This window comes from Callorhinus ursinus, unplaced genomic scaffold (genome assembly GCF_003265705.2).
Source record: "Callorhinus ursinus isolate GAN/ISIS: 27379988/994484 unplaced genomic scaffold, GSC_fseal_2.0 scaffold54, whole genome shotgun sequence".
Classification (NCBI taxonomy): Eukaryota; Metazoa; Chordata; class Mammalia; order Carnivora; family Otariidae; genus Callorhinus; species Callorhinus ursinus.
In genome coordinates, this window is record NW_027397116.1 from 892021 (window position 1) to 911274 (window position 19254).

General features: G+C 40.2%; 1 protein-coding gene across 5 annotated transcripts in view; it reads left to right on the forward strand.

Moving 5' to 3' along the window:
* Positions 1–19254, forward strand: part of UAP1 (UDP-N-acetylglucosamine pyrophosphorylase 1) — a 35300-nt gene that overhangs the window by 5108 nt on the left and 10938 nt on the right. For 4 of the 5 annotated variants that reach the window (XM_025892182.2, XM_025892179.2, XM_025892071.2 and 1 more), the window contains exons 2-5: positions 2651–2987; positions 11438–11642; positions 13903–14078; positions 15697–15869. In XM_025892182.2, the coding sequence (XP_025747967.1) occupies positions 2708–2987; positions 11438–11642; positions 13903–14078; positions 15697–15869 (834 nt within the window). In that variant the 5' untranslated portion in view covers positions 2651–2707. The remainder of the gene's footprint in view (positions 1–2650; positions 2988–11437; positions 11643–13902; positions 14079–15696; positions 15870–19254) is intronic. The other variant, XM_073884013.1, reaches the window with a different exon arrangement.

The window sequence follows — 19254 nt, forward strand, 5'->3', positions numbered from 1 at the left end:
CACTCGCACACCCACTCGCACACCCACTCGCACACCCACTCGCACACAGTCTTTTCTCCTGAGAGGCGGAAGAGTGTGACTTTAAGAGTCAGGTTGTTAGGGTTTGAATCCAGGCTCTATCACTTTACTAGTTTGGGACTTGGGGCAAGTTACCTCTGTGGTGCAGTATCTTCCTCTGTAAAGTAATCCCAGCAATAGTACCGTAGCATTGTTTTGAGGATTACATGAACAAGTATCTGGAAAGCAATTAGAATTGTACGGTCATCCACGAGTGATATGTAAGCGATAGGTGTTATTATTGCTACCTCAGGGAACAGATGTAGGTTCTCTTAACCTGAGTTTGTAAATGGTGTTTGATGTTTAGTAGTCCTGATGAGATGGATACTGTTATTAGTTCCACTTTACAGGTGAGGCACAGAGAACTCCAGAACACTGCTCCGAACTACCATGTCTATTACCTACCTACCACTGTTCTTATGGTAGGAGATAGCAGGCTGTTTCTTTGGGCACTTTTTTCCCTGTCCTTCATGTCTAAGCAGTTATAACTTGGTGATGATTCTTTACAGTGACCCTCAAATTTCTCCCTTTCACACTTATTTCCTTTGCAACTAATCTGGTTCAGAACTTTGGCTTTTCAACCTGCAGTGTTCTTTGAACTTGTTTTCCTGCTTCCAGTGGTCCCTCCTTACCATCTACCTTATGCCATTGTGCTGTCATCTCTCTAAAGCATGCTGACATGGCCCTGTTGCGCAATCTGCTGTGGGCTTCTCGTTACTCTGTTAGGTCTAAATTCCTTGGCTTGGTTTTCAGCGCGCTTCATGGTCGAGTCCTACCCTGCATCTCTTCCCATCCTGCTACGTAGAACTTCAGCTTTCTTACTGCTCTTGTCACACGGGCCTGCTCTGTTTGTTTTCTGATCGTATCTGTGTAATACGCTCAACCCTTGAGGCACACACAGCTCCATCATGCTTCCTTTGTGAACTCTCCTAGACAACGCCTACCCTCTGTTGCATTTATCTATAGTAGACAAGTAGATTCAGTATTTCCTCTTTCTCTTATTTTTGAATAGTATGCAGTTTAACGTTTTGCTGTATTACATTGTCTTATCTGTTGATTGTTACATGTGAATTGCTTGTCCCTTTAGGGTTTAATTCTTAGTAAAGGGAATAGATATGTTTTTATTGCTTCTCTGTAGAAGTTGCTATTGAAATAAAATGCATTTTTCATGATTATAGGTGTTCCTATCCTCTTGGATTTTGTTTTATTCTGAATACAGCAGAATCATTTCCCTCATTAGCGCTAAAAGGAGAACAGTTGTTACTTAGAAGTCAAGTGCTCACGGCCAGAGGAGTACTACAAAGGCAGCAGTGGGGTGGTCAGGTTGTGAGCCCTGGAATTGGACCGCCTGGTGGGCTCACAAACCAACTCCACCAGTTGGCCTGGTTGTGTTGTCTCTCTGTGCCTTAGTCTCCTCGGTGGTAAGGTAAGGAAAATAATAGCACCTGTGTTGTAGAGTTGGTGAAAATTAAATGAGACCTTGTAGGTAAAGTTTTTAGTGCAGTGCCTGCTATATAATGCTAATTAGCATTACAGTTAGTAACACTACTTGTCTTACAAGTTTATTTTTAAATTTTTATTTTTATTTTAAATTTAATTCTGGTATATTTAACTTATGGTGTTTTATTAGTTTCAGGTATACAATGTAGTGATTCAACAATTCTATACATTACTCAGTGCTCATTGGGGTAAGAGTCCTCTTTAGTCCCCATCACCTATTTCACTCATCCCCCCCCACCTCCCCTCTGGTAACCATCAGTTTGTTCTCTGCAGTCAAGAAAAAGTCTGTTTCTTGGTTTGTCTCTCTCTTTTTTTCTTTTGCTATTTGTTTTGTTTCTTAATTTCCGCATATGAGAAATCATATATTTGCCTTCCTCTGATTGACTCAGCATAGTACTCTCTAGCTCTATCCATGTTGTTGGAAATGGCAAGATTTCATTCTTTTTTATGGCTGAATAATATTTCATTGCGTACACAGCCCCCCATCTTTATTCATTCCTCAGTGGATGGACACTTGGGCTGCTTCCATAATTTGGATATTGTAAATAATGTTGCAATAAGCATAAGGGTGTATGTATCCCTTTGAGTTAGTGGTTTTTTTTTTTTTTTTTTTTGGTGAATTCCCAGTAGTACAATTATTGGATCATAGGGTAGTTCTATTTTTAACTTTTGAGGAACCTCCACACGGTCTTCCACAGTGGCTACACCAGCTTGCGTTCCCACCAACAGTGCACGAGGCTTCCCCTCATCCTCGCCAACATTTGTTTCTTGTGTTTTTTATTTTAGTCATTCTGACAGGTATGAGATAATAGCTCATGGTAATTTTGATTTGCTTTTTCCTGGTGATGAGTGATGTTGAGCATCTTTTCACATGTCTCTTGGCTATCTGGATGTCTTCTTTAGAGAAATGTCTGTTTATGTCTTTACGAGTTGGATCTCTTACAACTCTTGTGAGGGGAAGGCAGAAGTTAATTTCCTTAACAGCAATTTTTTAAAAAAAAATGTACTTATTTGTAGTAGGAAGAGCTCCTCAGGTTTTGAGGTTGGACTTTGACCCGCTGTTGATTCCTTTTTTTTTTTTTTTTTTTTTAAGGTTTACAGGTGCAGAGATTACACCTCTATTTTCACAAAGCTTGGCTACCAGAGCATTATGAATGTTAACGATCTCAAACTCAGGTTGTCCAAAGCTGGACAGGAACACCTGCTACAGTTCTGGAATGAGCTGGATGAAGCCCAACAGGTAGAACTTTATGGAGAGCTCCAGGCCATGAACTTTGAGGAGCTGAACTTCTTTTTCCAGAAGGCAATTGAAGATTTTAACCAATCCTCTCAGCAAGAGAAGATGGATGCACGAATGGAGCCTGTCCCTCGAGAGGTGTTGGGCAGTGCCACCAGGGACCAAGATCGGCTGCAAGCCTGGGAAAGTGAAGGTACTGAGCATGGAATGTTCATTTTAAAGTTTGTAATGAGATATACCAGAGGTATTAAAGTAGCCGGATCATGTAATGATTATTTGGATTCTCCTCCTACCTTAGACCAGGTGACTGATCAGAAAGTGACAGATTATGTTGCCAAAACTTCTCCCTCGTCTCCCCTTTCAGTCCCTACATGCTCTTTTCATTTCTGTTCCCCATTCAGGGTTTTTCTCATTCAAGTCTTAATGTGCCTCTAGTCTCTTTCCTTGCTCATTTCCATGGTTCTACTCGATTTCCCACCCTGACGCACAAGTTAAATGTTTCAGTTTATGCTGGCTTCATCAAAAAACCTTCCCTCGCCTGTATTTCCAATCTGGTCTCTTCTGTTTCCCTCTGCTCCTACTGTCCCATACATTTTAGCTGGACCAAATAATTCACCTTTCTCTGAACATTATGTCTTTCCTGCCATTGCTCATGCTTATCCTTGGCTTGGACTGGCCTTTGCCCCTTCTCTGTCTAGCTGGGTCACCTTGGAAGGCAGTCTCCTGGAGTTGTGCTGTGCAGTGCAGTGGGGCATGTCGGGCACATACACTCATTTCTTAAGGTTCTTTGATCGTGACCTTTTCTTCAGTGTCCCAAGTTGGAGTTATTTGTCCATGCTTGGCTTCCATTCTTTCTTAAACTAAGAGTTGTTTGTGTCTGTCTTCATCATGACGTTGTGGACTCCTGAAGAGCAGCCCATATCCTGCTTGTCTGTGGGTGTCACAGGGCATTTAGAACAGGGTTTTGCAGTTAGAAGTTGGTTGATCAATGTGTGTTGAATTGCCCCCATATTTTTTCTTCTAAAGTGTATCATAAAATCTGTCCCCTTGACCAGTTCTAATTAGAGAACGGCTTTGAGAATGGCAAAATAGCTCAAATGTACCTTTTCTGGTGGAGTTCAGAGCTGTGGTTTTTATAACCCACTACTTCTCTGTAAGTAATAGTGACTAAATACTGCAGCTCAGGCCCTTGAGTTGTTTGTACATGGTCCTTGTCAGATCTGGACCTCATGTCCTCAAGCGTAGGACGAATAGATCTGATTAATACTTTTCTTTCCTTTGTAAAAAATGGTACTTTATTGCAAAAATATAAAAATAACAGAAACACTACAGAGAAGTTGCCCTTAACTGAATGAAATGTTTTTATTTGCTCACATTGCCACCTATTACTTGATTATATGTATATTTACTTTTATAGATGTGCAATAATGTTACAGATAAAATCTTACAGTCTATATTTGTACCACACTATTGCCATTTTTATTTTGTCTTTCATTCTTTGGCTTTCCCTGTCCCCACAAAAAGGACAGATAATTGCCATTATCAGCCTTCAGTATACATCTCCTTGTCTTTCTCTGGGCATGCGGATTTAATAATTTTCAAACTGTGTTCCAAGGAACCCCAGGGGTTCCACTGCTGGGGAGACTGTCCCGTGTAAGCAGGGGAAATGGATACTAAACATCTTTGTCTCTAACTCCATCTTCCCACTACAAGAGCAGTGCTAGTTTGACATGTTTTATATATTTGATCTTTACGTCAGGTTTTAGGGCTTGGGGATTAAAAAATATTGAAAATAATTGGATGATCTCTAGGAAGTGCCCTTTTAGATCTCAAGGGCTTGGGAGAGGCTAACCCAGCTTCTCATAATAGAGCTCTGCCACTAAGCTGTCAGAGAGTAACTTCCAGATGGATCCTTCTGAGCAGAGAGCTGTGGTAATACTCTGACCCTCACTAACTTTGGATTCATGAATCCTCCCGTCCATCCCTGGGTTTCAAAAGGCTACAACAGAGCGAAAGTCACACAGGGCTCTTCATACCCTCAGGTGTCCCTGCTGCCTGTATTTCTCCTTGTAATTTTAGGCGGATGAAGTCTTCCAGTGAACTCTTATGGAAAGCCAAAGCTTTGACCTTGTATAACGGGGACCATGAGCAACGGTCAAAACGTCCTATACTTTGAGTCTTCTTGATAACCTTTCTGTTGGAATCCGTGGAACTAGTCTACCTTTATGACTTTTCATTTAAACTGAAATCTGGAACTATTTCAACCAAGTATACTTGGCTTATTGTCAAGGGGGCAATATTTATTTGTGGCTTAAGCAGTAGGGATGAAGAAGGAGACTTTGTAACTTTTTTTTTTCAAGATTTTATTTATTTATTTGACAGAGACACAGGGAGAGAGCTAACACAAGCAGGGGGAGTGGGGGAGGGAGAAGCAGGCTTCCTGCTGAGCAGGGAGCCCGATGCGGGGCCCCATCCCAGGACCCCGGGATCATGACCCGAGCCGAAGGCAGACACTTACTTAACGACTGAGCCACCCAGGCACCCTGACTTTGTAAGTTTTCATTCACTTAGCCAGAAACTTCCATGTGTGTGCAAGTTCATAACAAAATGAAGTTTTTGCAGTAAGTTATCAAGGGGAGGAGATTGCCATTGTGAAGATTCTAATTGTTGTATTTCAGGTAGGAGGAAGGTCCTGGCAGTTGTATCAGACAGTGCCCCCTGCGTCCCCCTCCTCAGGATGAAGAGAATAGAAGCATTGTACAGTATTTTTAGAATGTCTGGTGGCTGTTGACACTAAAATGGACATTTTCACATTTTCATGCCTAGGGTGGAAAATTATTTCTGAAGGATAAATACATAAGTGGCCACTGTGCTTCTTGTTGAAGAGAGATCTTATTTTCTTTCTTTCCCTCTTTTTTTTAAAGATTTTATTTTTAAGTAATCTCTATACCCAAAGTGAGGCTCAGACTTACAACCCTGAGATCAAGAGTTGTATGCTCTACCGACTGAGCCAGGCAGGCGCCCCTTAGTGCATGCACCTGCAGGGGGCATGGGGGGCCAGAGAGGAGAGAGAGAATCTCAAGCAGACTCTGCCCCCAGCATGGAGTGTGTTGCTGGGCTCTATCCCACAACCCTGAGATCATGACCTGAGCCAAAATCAGGAGTCTGATGCTCAACCAACTGAGCCACCTAGGCGTCCCTAATTTAATTCTTAATGTGTTCTGGCCAGTTGTAGAAAATGGAACATAGAGGAGCAACTGAAAAATTTCTGTCTTACAAAGCTGAGATCTAGAGAGAGAAGTAATTAGAAGCTTCTATGAGAATGTCATTTTAGTAAAGATACATTGGGAAAATGTATTTGTTTAATAAAAAAAAATCTTTATCAAAGAAATGCATGCTTATACTGAGCATAAAACAGTCTTCCAATTTTACAGTAACATATTAATATCCACTATTAGGTTCTTTTGTCTGTGAGACATTTATAGAATTAATCTGAATGGTGCTTCTCTTCCATATAGCACTGTGGTAGAAAAGTAAGTGGATTGCTTAGAAAAAATGTATTCATAATATTATCTCCTGTACATTTTCTGGAGTCTAGTACAGTGATATTTTTAATAGATTTGTTTTATTTTATAAGTAACACATACTTATTTTAGAAAAATTGGAAAAATAAAAACTACAAAGGAAAAAATAAAAATCTCTGCCATCCCATGTTTCAGAGATAAATACTCACTGGTAGTATTTTCTAGTATTTTCTTAGATTCACACACTGGGATTATGGCTTGTGCGTAATTTTGTAGCCTACTTACAAATTTGTTACGAAAAATTTCAAGCATATTTTGAAACAAATATTTAGAGATAAAAACAGTATAATGAATCCCACATATGTATCACCTTGTTAAATATCAAAATTTTGCTACTTTTGCTTCACCTGTCCCTCTTCTTTTTTTTACTGTAGTACTTTAAGACAAATCTCAAACGTGATGTTATTTTTACCCTTATTGAGTTCAGTATGCATCTCTACATATATGGATATTTTCTTACTACTCACAATGCTATTATTATACCTCATGAAATTCACAATAATCCTCCAGTACCTAAAACTGGTTTAAATAGTGATTTCCCTTATAGTATGCTTTTTGTACTTGACATTTTTGGGAAATAGTCTGTAAAATAAGAGTTTTACCTGTACAGTAGGGTTAAAAGTTAAAGACTTAAAATGTCTTTTCTGACTAATTTTCTTGGGTAGTCTTCCTTTATCTCCACAATAGCCGGTTTACCTGACTCAGTGTCCTGGGATCGCTGGCAGTTTAAATGGAAAGTTCTGGCTGTGCTGTGCTTCACATGCACCTGTGCCATCCTCCTCATTTCAGGCACCCGCCCAGGTCAGAGTATGAGGCACTAGTCAAAGCAGGAGGTGTTTGACCTATTTCAGGCCACTGTAAACTCTTCCCTTTGTTTCTTATAAATATTATCAGACGCTGTTGGGTGTATGACACGTGACTCTCCAAGGAGAGAGATGTGCTCCAGCCCTGGAAACTGCTCACTCTGGCTTGATTTTTTTTTTTTTTTTTTTTTAAACCTCTGCTTTGGTCTCTCTTTGGCCCCTCTATAGGAAAGCTATGAACTGTCCTCCAGTGGAAGGATGGAAAGGGTGATGTTAGTGCCGTACTTCCCTGGTTTGGTGTTTTTTTTATCCCCCCTATATTTCTGCAGAAGAAGTTTTGGGATAGGAGAAACTCATAATTTCCTAATTGTCACGTAGGTTAAGTACATTTATAATTAACATTTTTCAGATAGGTGCGGTGCTGCCCATATAAAATTTGTTAGGACAAATAACAGTTTAAAATCAGGTCTTATTGCCATATAACTAAACAGTTTACTGAATTTTATTGGCCCCCTTAATTTCAAGGAGTATTTTATCTGTCATTATAAGAGAGATACTAATTTATGTGTTACACGCTTTGTAAACATCCAGTTTTATTGCAGTGACACAGATGAGGTGGATGAGTGCTCCAGCCAGTGAACGCACAATCTGATATTGTTAACATCTGTAGCTGCATTGAATTCTTGAAATTCAGCTGGCCTTGATACTCTAGGGACTGCTTTCTTTCCTCATGTTTTTCTCTGTGTGTGCGTAAATGAGATGCGTAAGCAGGAAGAGGTCAATGCAGAAACCTTTTTATTGTAAATACATGTGGATTGTGATAGTTGTGATTCGAGGGAGGTGAGGTGTAAATATAGATCTGCCTGGAATTGGACACCTGGTAGGTGTAATCTCCATGCTTCTCGTAAGACGTAGTGATTGGATGGGTCATCTGGTCCATAGATGGGAAAAGGATTGAAGAAAGTATGGCAGACAGGGGCTTAGGAAACATTTATTTGCATACGGGCCAAGGCCACCATGAACTGCTGGTTAGAGAGCGGTAAAAACTGGAAAATTCGGAAAACTGGAATGAAGCTGTGGTTGAGGGAACTGATCCAAGGAAGAGAAAAGTTTGTACATTGGTATTGTGATAACTGGTTAGAACCTCTGGAAAGCACTGGTTGGTGCTGGGTGGCCTTCAGGTGACCTGGAGCTGGGACACGGAGCTGGCCCTGGGAGCAGGCTCTTCCCTTTCCCGGGGAGGTGGCTATGGGAAATCATTGACTTTTGGACTGAAGGTAAAAGAAGGATGTCAGAAAGGATAACTAGAGCCACATTAACAGTGAAACAACTTGGGGCGCCTGGGTGGCTTGGTTGGTTAAGCGTCTGCCTTCGGCTCAGGTCATGATCTCAGGGTCCTGGAATCGAGTCCCACATCGTGCTCCCTGCTCAGCGGGAAGCCTGCGTCTCCCTCTGCCTGCAGCTCCCCCTGCTTGTGCTCTCTCTTCTCTCTTTCTCTCTCAGAAAGATCTTTTAAAAAAAACCAACAACAATGAAACAACTTAAAACACATGTGCTCGATGAAGAAAATAAATAGTACAAAGAAAAAAGGCCTCTGTGTCCAGAATATTTATCTGGGACTTTTTTTGAAGATGTTTAGAAATATTTCTGATTCTCACACCTCTGGTATGTGATGGTTCAGACACCAGGCTTATTTATCTGCAGTTTTGAAGCAGTGCAAAGCCCGTTTTGCAGCAAAACTGAACTTGGACAGACACAAGACTATTGGTGAACTTTATCCCACTTAGTGGTATTACAGGGTACTGTCTCAGATTTGCTGGAGATAACGTATAACGTATGTGTACTATATTCATTTTCTAAATTTTGAAGAGTTCTGCCTCCTGAAACAACTGATCCATGGGGTTAGGTAAGGGGTTATGGACCTGTATTTTATTAAAGTAATGCTTTTTGGGTCGATGGCAGCAGAATTAAGCTCATTCCCTAGAAACCATAGTTTTCTGTGATAACTCAGGGAATGACCAGATGTAAAACAGTTTTCAAAACTGCCTTCTGTCATTCTCTGCTCCCTTCAAAATGCTTCATTTCGTCTCACTTTGTTACATGGTGGTTATGGTGCTTGCTGAAGGGGGATGCAGATCCGGAATGCTGTTAGAAATTTCAGTGGTTGGCAAGTTTTGGAGAATGTGGACTGAACCCAGCTTTCCCTTGTAGGGTGGTAGTAGGAGAGGTTAAAAAAAAAGGTAGCACAACCTCTCCCGAATTCAGTGGACAAGAGAAGAAAGGGCAGGAAAGAAATAGGAAGGAAAGTTTATACCGCTGAAACCTCCGGTGCTGTAATGGATCTGGTCAGTGTTTGGGTGTTAAGAGAGGCTGCTGGAGGCAGTACAGTGCATGGCACATGGGCCTGGCGTGAGTTTCCGACCCTCGTTCACATTTACTAGTGCTGTGACCTTGGGCAGGACCCGCAACGTCTCTGAGCCCGTTATCTCTCAAACGGGAGAAATTATACCTACCTCTTAGAGTTACTAGTTTGGGGGTCTGTTTTCACACTCTGATAAGGTACAGTGAAATGCTATGGAGAAATCACAAAGACAGTTCCGGTTCTAGGCAGGAAGAAAGAGAAAATTACGTCTCAGGGAGATAGCTAAGCTTTGCTTCATATCAAAGGCGAAAATAATGGAAATATCTAATGTGCTTTTAAATTTTTTGGTAACTGGATGGTTGCTGGATCATGTCCTTGGGCTGCACTTACTGACTCCCGAAGATAGATTGTAGACTTAGGACTGGAGAAGGTTCTGAGTTTAAAATGGGTTTAGAGTATTTCTTTAAAGGCTTGATGTACTAGCACATTAGCTTTAGGAGACCCTAACCCATCAAAAACATAAGGCACAAAGTTGGTAAATTAGACAAACCCCCATTACCTCAGGATATAAAAAATAATAACAATGGATACTGGCCACCACTTCTCCCTCTGGGCTAGCGTTCAGTTCTAGACAGTGGCCAGGTTCCTTCCCAGGGTGTCTGAGGATTTCAGAAAACAAGAACAATCCTGTCAACCATTGCCTGATTCATCTGGCATTTTCCAGCTTTTCTAACTTCCCAGAGACCCGGTTCCATGTTGCCTCTCCCCACAAGCTACTCTGCCTTGTGATGCTGAGCTGGTCCAGCATTGCATGATGAGGTGGCTCTCAGAAACGGTTTATGGCAAAAATTGTTTGTGTGTGTTTTTTTTTTTTAAATCCAAACTGAGAGCCTCTGTTGTTAATAATATTTACAGTTTGATTTGTTTGCATTTGGATCTTAAATCCATCTTGAATTATTTTGATTCAGAGAATAATATTTTGATTAAGCATTATATTTGGTTATTATTAGTGAGTATTCAACTGATGAAGACGGGCTTCCTGGCAATGGAAATAAATCATCAACAAAAAGACTCTGAGTTTCACATCCTTGTGAGCTGGGATGGATGGCCCGTTGGCAAAAAAGCCAAAAAAACCCCCCAAAACCCCTGCATTTTAATCCATTCTATTGACGTGTAATTACACGTAAGAAAATGCACTAGTTTTATGACTGTTTGCCATATTTATACATTCATGTAACTACTACCCCAGTAGGGCATTTCCATCACCCCACAAAGCCCCCTTATACCCTGCCCTTTTGCTGGCAGATCCCTGAAGCCTTTTCAGCTGAGTTGGCTTTCACACCCAGGTGTCCTGACATCAGAGCCTGGCTTCTTGACCTCTGTACTGCATTGCTTTCCTGAGGGTTTCACCTCTCTGCATTCACTGGATGGTAGCTTGTCTAGTCTGTTTGCATGCTCGTTGACTGATTGTGTGTCACTGATGGATTTACAGGCCGGTGGTAATTTAGTAGCATATCATCATTTATCCTGAAGCCCTGGTGCCTTCTTTTATCCTGTCTTTCTCTTGATGTGCCGCATTTAGTAAGTAGTCAGGTACTTGTAAAACGTTTGTAACATCTTGTTGGGCTTTGCCTTCTAACATTTTCAGGAAAAGAATTATTAATTCATTAAAGCATATTATTCACAGCTTGGTGTTTGGTTGGGTTTATATAAATTTAATTTTTTAATAGTAAAAATGTTTTTATTAACAAGGTAGTTATCTGTGATTACATGTGGATTTCTTGTTCTTCATGCCTTATGCAGATAGGGTGACTCATTGCCGCTACTTTTTGTATGTGTAATTCTAAAATGTTGAATTGCAGAGGTTTTGTGATACAGGTGTTCTCTCTTCTAGGACTTTTCCAGATTGCTCAGAACAAAGTGGCAGTTCTTCTTCTAGCTGGCGGGCAGGGGACGAGACTCGGTGTTGCATATCCCAAGGGAATGTATGATGTTGGTTTGCCATCTCATAAGACCCTTTTTCAGATTCAGGCAGAGCGTATCCTGAAGCTTCAACAGTTAGCTGAAAAATACCATGGCAACAAATGCATCATTCCATGGTAAGATATGCCTCATTGTGGGAGAGTGTCTAACATATGTCGGGCTATAATATTCAAAATGCATGTATACTTTATTCATAAGCAGACATATTTCCTGTTACTAATGATTTCCCCAGGAGCTGCGTTTTACTATATATGTTAAAAGTAATCTGTATTATAGCTAGATAAATGATCATGTTAGTCAATGCACAATATAAATTCACCTCAGGCTTTTACATCCCTACCTGAGTACTTTTGGGGACTCATTGGGTTTTCTCAGTGTAGAAACTTTATATTGATTGGTAGTTTGTGTATAAACTTCCGAGTGAAAGTCCGTTTCTGTCTGAAAGTTGAAGGCATCGTTCTGTTGTTTCTAGCATTATTGAGTGGTCCATTGCTTTTCTCATTCCCAGTCTCTCTCTCCCTCTTTCCCTTTCTTCCTTTCTCTCTCTCCCGCCCTTCTCCCCCTCCCCCCAAAAGCATCTAAGGTCTCTTCTTATCATTGGCATCTGAAATTTGATGACAAGGTGATAGGAGTCTGTTTTTAGTCACTGCTCTCACTTCAGGGAGTTCTCACAGTCTAGAGACTCAGTATCCTTAAGTACCAGGTTATATAGCTCTCCCCATACCCCACCCTTCCCATACACAGCAACTGAAAGCCCCACTGATTTCTCTGCTGTGAGCCACACTCCGATCCCAGGCTCTAGTAGAGTGCTGTGTTCTTGGGGCCTACCTTGGCAAGTGTTGGTGTCCCGAGCACCAAGAGCTTATGGGAAATTCTGCTTTGTGTTTTAAAAGTTTTTGATTTAGCTCTTAAATCTCTTTGCCAGAGCAGCTTTGGAAATTATGGTTTGAGGGGGAAACCAGCTGTGTTTGCGATCCCTCAAGTCCCTAATCTTGTTATTTTAGCCCCACGTGACCCACAAAAGCTCTGCTGGTTTCTCTGTCCTTCTGCCTGGTCCAAGCCCAGAGTCCCTACCACTAGCTTAGATCCCACATCAGCAGATACCCCCAGGAAGAGGCAGCTGCAAATCCTTAGCTCCTCTTTGAAAGATTCCCACCGTCTTGAATTTTAGTTCCAATCCATGTTGCTTCTGTAGCTCTCTGATGCCTTTAAAAATAGGCTTTTTGTAAATTTCCCAGCTTCGCTAGCTCTTCAACATGGGTATTGGCAGGCAAGAAACCATTTTTTTCATCTTGATTCCTTTGGGGATGTTTGAGGGACATCTGTGTTCGAAGCAGCCAATATTCTCCTTACAGCCCTGGCTCCCACTATCACATTGAATTTTCTTCTCTTTTCCTCACAACTTAGAATCTCTGTGCTCTTGTTATGCAGAGCAGTCTAGCCACCTCTTTGTACCCAAAGTTCAAAATACCCAGGATAACTTTTTTTTTTTTTAAGATTTTATTTATTTATTTGAGAGAGAGAGAATGAGAGACAGAGAGCACGAGAGGGAAGAGGGTCAGAGGGAGAAGCAGACTCAGGGAGCCCGATGCGGGACTCGATCCCGGGACTCCAGGATCGTGACCTGAGCCGAAGGCAGTCGTTTAATCAGCTGAGCCACCCAGGCGCAGGATAACTTTTGGTGGGAAATTATACCATTTTCTTTCTTTATTCATTCAACATATATTGAATGCCTGCTTCTAGGTACTGGGGATGTATCAGCAACCAAAATGGACAAAAATCCCTACTTATATGTGGCATAAATTCTAGTAAGGGCAAAAACTACTGCAGTCACTAGTTTGCTTTTAAATAGAGTTTTTTACTCCTTTGCCACACTAGCATGGTTTGGATTTTTGTGAGAACAGATAATATAATTACACTTTTGAGATTTTAAATGGAGGGTGAGCAGAGCCCAGATTACATTTCAAAACTTTAGTAAAAAGAACCATAAGATATATATATATGATATAATATATTCATTAGAATATATTACGTTTACCCTTTTCTCCCTATTTATTTATAATGGGATTTTTAAATTTAGAATACAGTTTTCACAGAGTTCTACAGTGTTTGTTTAAGCCAGTTATAGGCTTTCTCTTGCAGGAGGTATGTTTAATATTGTTTCATAGATTTATTTTATATGTAGGACTGATGAAGCTACTGGAAGAAAGGCACTTGGGTGGCAGCTAATGCTAACTTATCTAGGAAGAGCATGAAGGAAGTCAGAACAAAGAGGCAGTGTGCTCGATTTTTTTTTGCTTAGAAAATAGACAAGATTGAATCTTGCCCTAATTTCCAGAGCATTGTTGCTTAGAAGATCTACTTTTCTCTTGCAAGGTATATAATGACCAGTGGCAGAACAATGGAATCTACAAAGGAATTCTTCACAAAGCACAAGTACTTTGGTTTAAAAAAAGAGAATGTAATCTTTTTTCAGCAGGGAATGCTGCCTGCTATGAGTTTTGATGGGAAAATTATTTTGGAAGAGAAGAACAAGGTTTCTATGGCTCCAGGTTTGTAACCATGCTTATTTAAGGGTGACTAGAAATGGGAGTAACATAAATCATTATATTTTCATTTTTTTCTAATATGGTGATTTGGATGTTAAAAAATTAATATTTAAGATTTTATTGCAATTTGGCAAGGACTTAAAAAAGGAAAATGCCCATGGGTGAAATGGATACACTTTTATATTTTTTGTGGATGTCTGCCCTTGAGAACAACCTGAGCGGCACACAGAGTATTCATTCTCTTTACCCGGTATTTTATATCAGCAGTGTTCATGGCTGCATTACTTCTTGCAGCGAAAGATAGGAAACCATTTGCTCTTTAATAAACAAGAGGTTAAATTATAGTTTATCTGTAGTATTCTCAAACTGTAATAAAACTGTAATTGATTGGAGATACTAAATGACAAAGAGAAGTAGTGTCAGTAGTGACAGAATGGGAAGCGTGAAGCTGCGTGCCTGGTGTGGTGAGGGCCACCGCCCTGTATGGTTGCGGGTGGTGCATGCACACTGTGTGACCACATGCAGCCACCTTGCGTATGATCCCAACTATAAAAATAAATGTGTCGACAGGTTCATATCTACGTGAATATTTGGAGGAAAGGCTGACAGGAAATAAATAAAAGTGTTAACAGTGGTAGCCTCCAGATACAGGCTTTTGTTTCATCTTAAGTCTTTTTTTCTACTTAATTCTTTTTCATTAGTGGAAGACTACTATTTTTAGGTCGATTTGTGAAGTCCAGTTTTTTAAGCTGTGGCTGAGGGTATTGGACGAAGTACATTAAAGCAGCACTAAAAACAGATGGGAAAAGAAGAGGCTTTTTTTTTTCTTTAAATTTTTATTGTTATGTTAATCACCATACATTACATCATTAGTTTTTGATGCAGTGTTCCATGATTCATTGTTTGTGTATAACACCCAGTGCTCCATGCGGAATGTGCCCTCCTTAATACCCATCACCAGGCTAACCCATCCTCCCATCCCCCTCCCCTCTAGAACCCTCAGTTTGTTTTTCAGAGTCCATCGTCTCTCATGGTTTGTCTCCCCCTCCAGTTCCCCCCCCTTCATTCTTCCCCTCCTGCTATCTTCAAGAAGAGGCTTTTACGTATACTTATTTTAAATCTGATCTTCATATTAATCTGGTTTCCTAAAAAGTTATTTGGTATAAAAAACTTGTGCATTTTTATTTTTGAGAAGGGTGACATTGTCAGTGTTGGGGCTGTAAGTACAGAGCTAACTTGAATAATAAAAATATTAATAAAACTTGAAATGTTATGAAATAATCATTGCTTGAGAAAGAACTTTATATTTCACAATGTACTACAGGCTAAATTGTTAAAAAATCTGAGTTAAAAAGAAAAATATGGTCTTTGGGTTGCCTGGTCCTATATTAATAATGTTATTCTCTCGATACTTATGTTAAATTACTTTCGAAGTCATGTACTATAATTTTTTGACACCTGAGTTCTTCCTTATGGGTATTTATTTTTCTTGGCCCTGTGATGTAAAACTGCTTTTCAGAGATCTTCGCCCCACTTTGGAAACATTAACCCTGGTAAACCAGTTTGGGATTACCCTCATAATGGGTTTGGTGTACTACTAATGGGCTGTTTTATTTCCCAGATGGGAATGGTGGTCTTTATCGGGCCCTTGCAGCCCAGAATATTGTGGAGGACATGGAGCAGAGAGGCATTTGGAGCGTTCATGTCTATTGTGTTGACAACATCCTAGTAAAAGTGGCAGACCCACGGTTCATTGGATTTTGCATTCAGAAAGGAGCGGACTGCGGTGCGAAGGTAAATGCCTTTCTCAACTTAGTGAGGCCATCAGTGAGCTTGCTCTGTCAGTGCATACGTTCCAGGACACGAACTAGAATCACCAGGGTGATTTGAATATGTTAGAACCATTTTCTCTCTAAAGTAACTACCCCCTGCCTACTCTTTCTCTTAAATTGGCAGCATTTGATTTTGGAAATAATGTTGTATGCTTGTTCATTACAAGTAAGAGTTTAAAAATATGTGCGGATGGGACGCCTGGGTGGTTCCGTCAGTTGAGTGTCCGTCTGATTCTTGATTTTGGCTCAGGTCATGAGCTCAGGGTCGTGAGATCAAGCCCCACGTGCGGCTCTGTGCTCAGCATGAAGCCTGACTGAGGTTCTCTCTCTCCCTCTCCCTTTGCCCCTTCCCCAGTTTGCTTGCGCCTGCGCACACACGCGCTCTGTCTCTCTCACTCGAATAAGTAAAATCTAAAAAAAAAAAAATATGTGTGGATGATTTGTAAGTACCTGGGAGAGGGGATGATTATCACTAGGCCTGGGATGGATTCATTAATACCAAGTTGTATTTGATGAGGTTAGTCCACTTTCTTCCTATGACAGAGTTGCTGGAGTAGGAGGTGAGGGGAATATGGAGGGAACAGCAGATCGAGACTTCAGCAAGGCGTTTGACAAGTCACCTCATGATAGTCTTCTGATTAAGATGGAAATGTGCGGTCAGGGACAGTGAAGGAGACTGATAACTTTGACCACAAATGTACTGATAGGAAGATAGAGGGAGGTGATTCTTTTTAACATTTTTTTTAGTTGCATAGATGATGATGTAGGAGACTTGCCTTTATGGTAGCTAACGAAATATGTCCTGTATCTAGGAATAAAAGAGAACATGAAAACACTTTGGAAGATTTACTAATATAAATACCGCTTTTCTGGAAATCTGTAAAACTATCAGTTCTCACCAAATTAAAGTATAACACAATTTTGGTCAAAGCCCCAGTGAGACTGTTTTGGGGACACTTAACAAAATGATTGTAAAGTTTAGAAATAACATGTGAAGGTGGCCAGGACAATGCTGAGAAAAGGTGATAAAGAAGGAAGAGGGTTGGAGACAGTCTACCAGGTACTAAACTGGGTTGTAAATAAGAAATAATTCGGAGTGTAGTACAGAAACCAGGATAGAATGACAGATTAATGGAATGTGATAGATCTTGCAGAAATAAGTCCGTGTACATATAAGAATGCACTGTATAAAAACATGGCATTTCAAATCGGTGGGGGGAGTGAATGAGATAACTGACTAAAAATAAAGTCTCTCCCTCAAAGCTCATAGAAAAATCAATTTCAAATGGATTACAAAGTTAAATATAAAAAAAAAAGCCCATAAAGATGTTAAGGAGACAATTGAGAATAATTTTACAATATTGACATGAAGGGAAGACCTTTCTGCCAGCAGCAAAAGCCATACAATACAGTTTTCTGACAAAAACAAATTAGATACAAATTTTAAATATTTGGATTTAAAAAGGAGAACTGCCATAAAAGACATACCATAGCCTTGGTTGGAAATTTTCTATTTTAAAGATGTCATTTTTCTTAAAATTACCTGTAAATCTATGGCAAAGTCAGAAAAGCTGGAGTTATAAATTTACCAGTGCAGGTTTTGCGAGATTAAGCTGGTGGACCTAATAAGACTCTTTTGGACTCTGAAAATAAAAAAAGTTGGTTTGGTTATTTAAGACCTCTCTCTGGTCTTAAATATACTATATTTATACTGTATATGCTGTAAATAGCTATTCAGTTGTAATAGAAACAGTACATTGTTAAGTTGCTACTAAGCTTTAAAAAAAAAAAAAACAAACTAGACTGTCTTTCTGACTTTGCTCCGCTTGGTGTCACTCTTCATTCTAAATCAGAAACTTAAATTTTACTGCTCTGAGCTTCAAGTCCATTCAAATTCCATCTGGTCAACCCCTTCAGTCTCAGAAATGAGCACCCTGAGTTCTGGTCCTAAGTGAGTTCCAGGCTCAAGGTCCTTCATCACATTAACAGAAGCAGGATTAGAATTCATGTTTCCCAACTCTTAGCTTTAGGATCATATTACATTATAAAACCAAGCTCTTTAGATTGATTATGCTTTTGCTGATGGCTTAAAAACTTTAAATTAGGGCACCTGGGTGGCTCAGTTGGTTAAGCCACTGCCTTCGGCTCAGGTCATGATCCTGGAGTCCCAGGATCGAATCCCGCATCGGGCTCCCTGCTCGGCAGGGAGTCTGCTTCTCCCTCTGACCCTATCCCCTCTGATGTGCTCTCTCTCTCTCATTCTCTCTCTCTCAAATAAATAAATAAAATCTTTAAAAAAAAAACAACTTTAAATTAGTGTGCTAACTTTTGTGAGTTTACTGGTTACACGGGAGATACAGGTGTAACCAGTCACCCTTCACCACCTGTGGGTTCTCCAGGAGTCTCGGGCTTCCTCCTCAGCTCTATCTGGCATATAGGGTAGAAGTCACTCGATGAGCGACTACATAGTCAGATGGAACCGAAATATGGCAAGACTGGTATATGTTAACTTTCAGAAATGTTAGAAACCGTTTATGTAATCTGTCCTCCCACCCTTTTAATTTTAATTGCAAAATCAAGATATCAAAATTATTTTTAAGAACACCTAAATTAGGGAGTTATTCGTAGTGTGGTAGTAGAATAATTTGTCTTACTTCTTTCAAAGGCTCTGGTCTTTGTGAATTAAGGAATTACGTATTTTCTATGGAGCAAGAGCCTTGAGAAAAGGCAGAGAGTGCAGGGGTTTGCAGAAGTACAAAGCTAAAAGGGTAGGAACCACTGTTAATTAAAGGTCACTTTGTAAAGCAGTTACAGTAACTGTGACATTAAAGTGTTACTTTGAACTCAGCTTTTCAGTTAGAGAAAGTTAGAGAAAATCAAACAAAATTTTATACTGTATAACTTTTTGTGTAATATAAACTTGACTTCCAGCTTATGCAGTTTACAAATGCATTCTTTTGTAATCTAGAGTTTTATGATATTTTTGGAGGCTCCTAGTTGTCATAGAAGTAAATCTTTCAGGGGCGCCTGGGTGGCTCAGTTGGTTAAGCGTCTGAGTCTTGATTTTGGCTCAGGTCATGATCTCAGGGTCGTGAGATCGAGTCCTGCATTGGGCTTAGTGCTGGGTGTGGAGCCTGCTTGGGATTCTCTCTCCCTCTGCAGGGAAGAGGAGTGAAAAAAGAAGTAAATCTTTCACTGACAGATTAACACTTGGGCAGTGTAAAGTGTGAATATGCTTAGTTTTGTTATCTATGGCTGGTCAGGAGTAGAGGCCTATGGAAGTGACTGGAAAATAAACCGTGTGTGTGTGTGTGTGTGTGTGTGTGTGTGTGTGTGTGTGTGTGTGT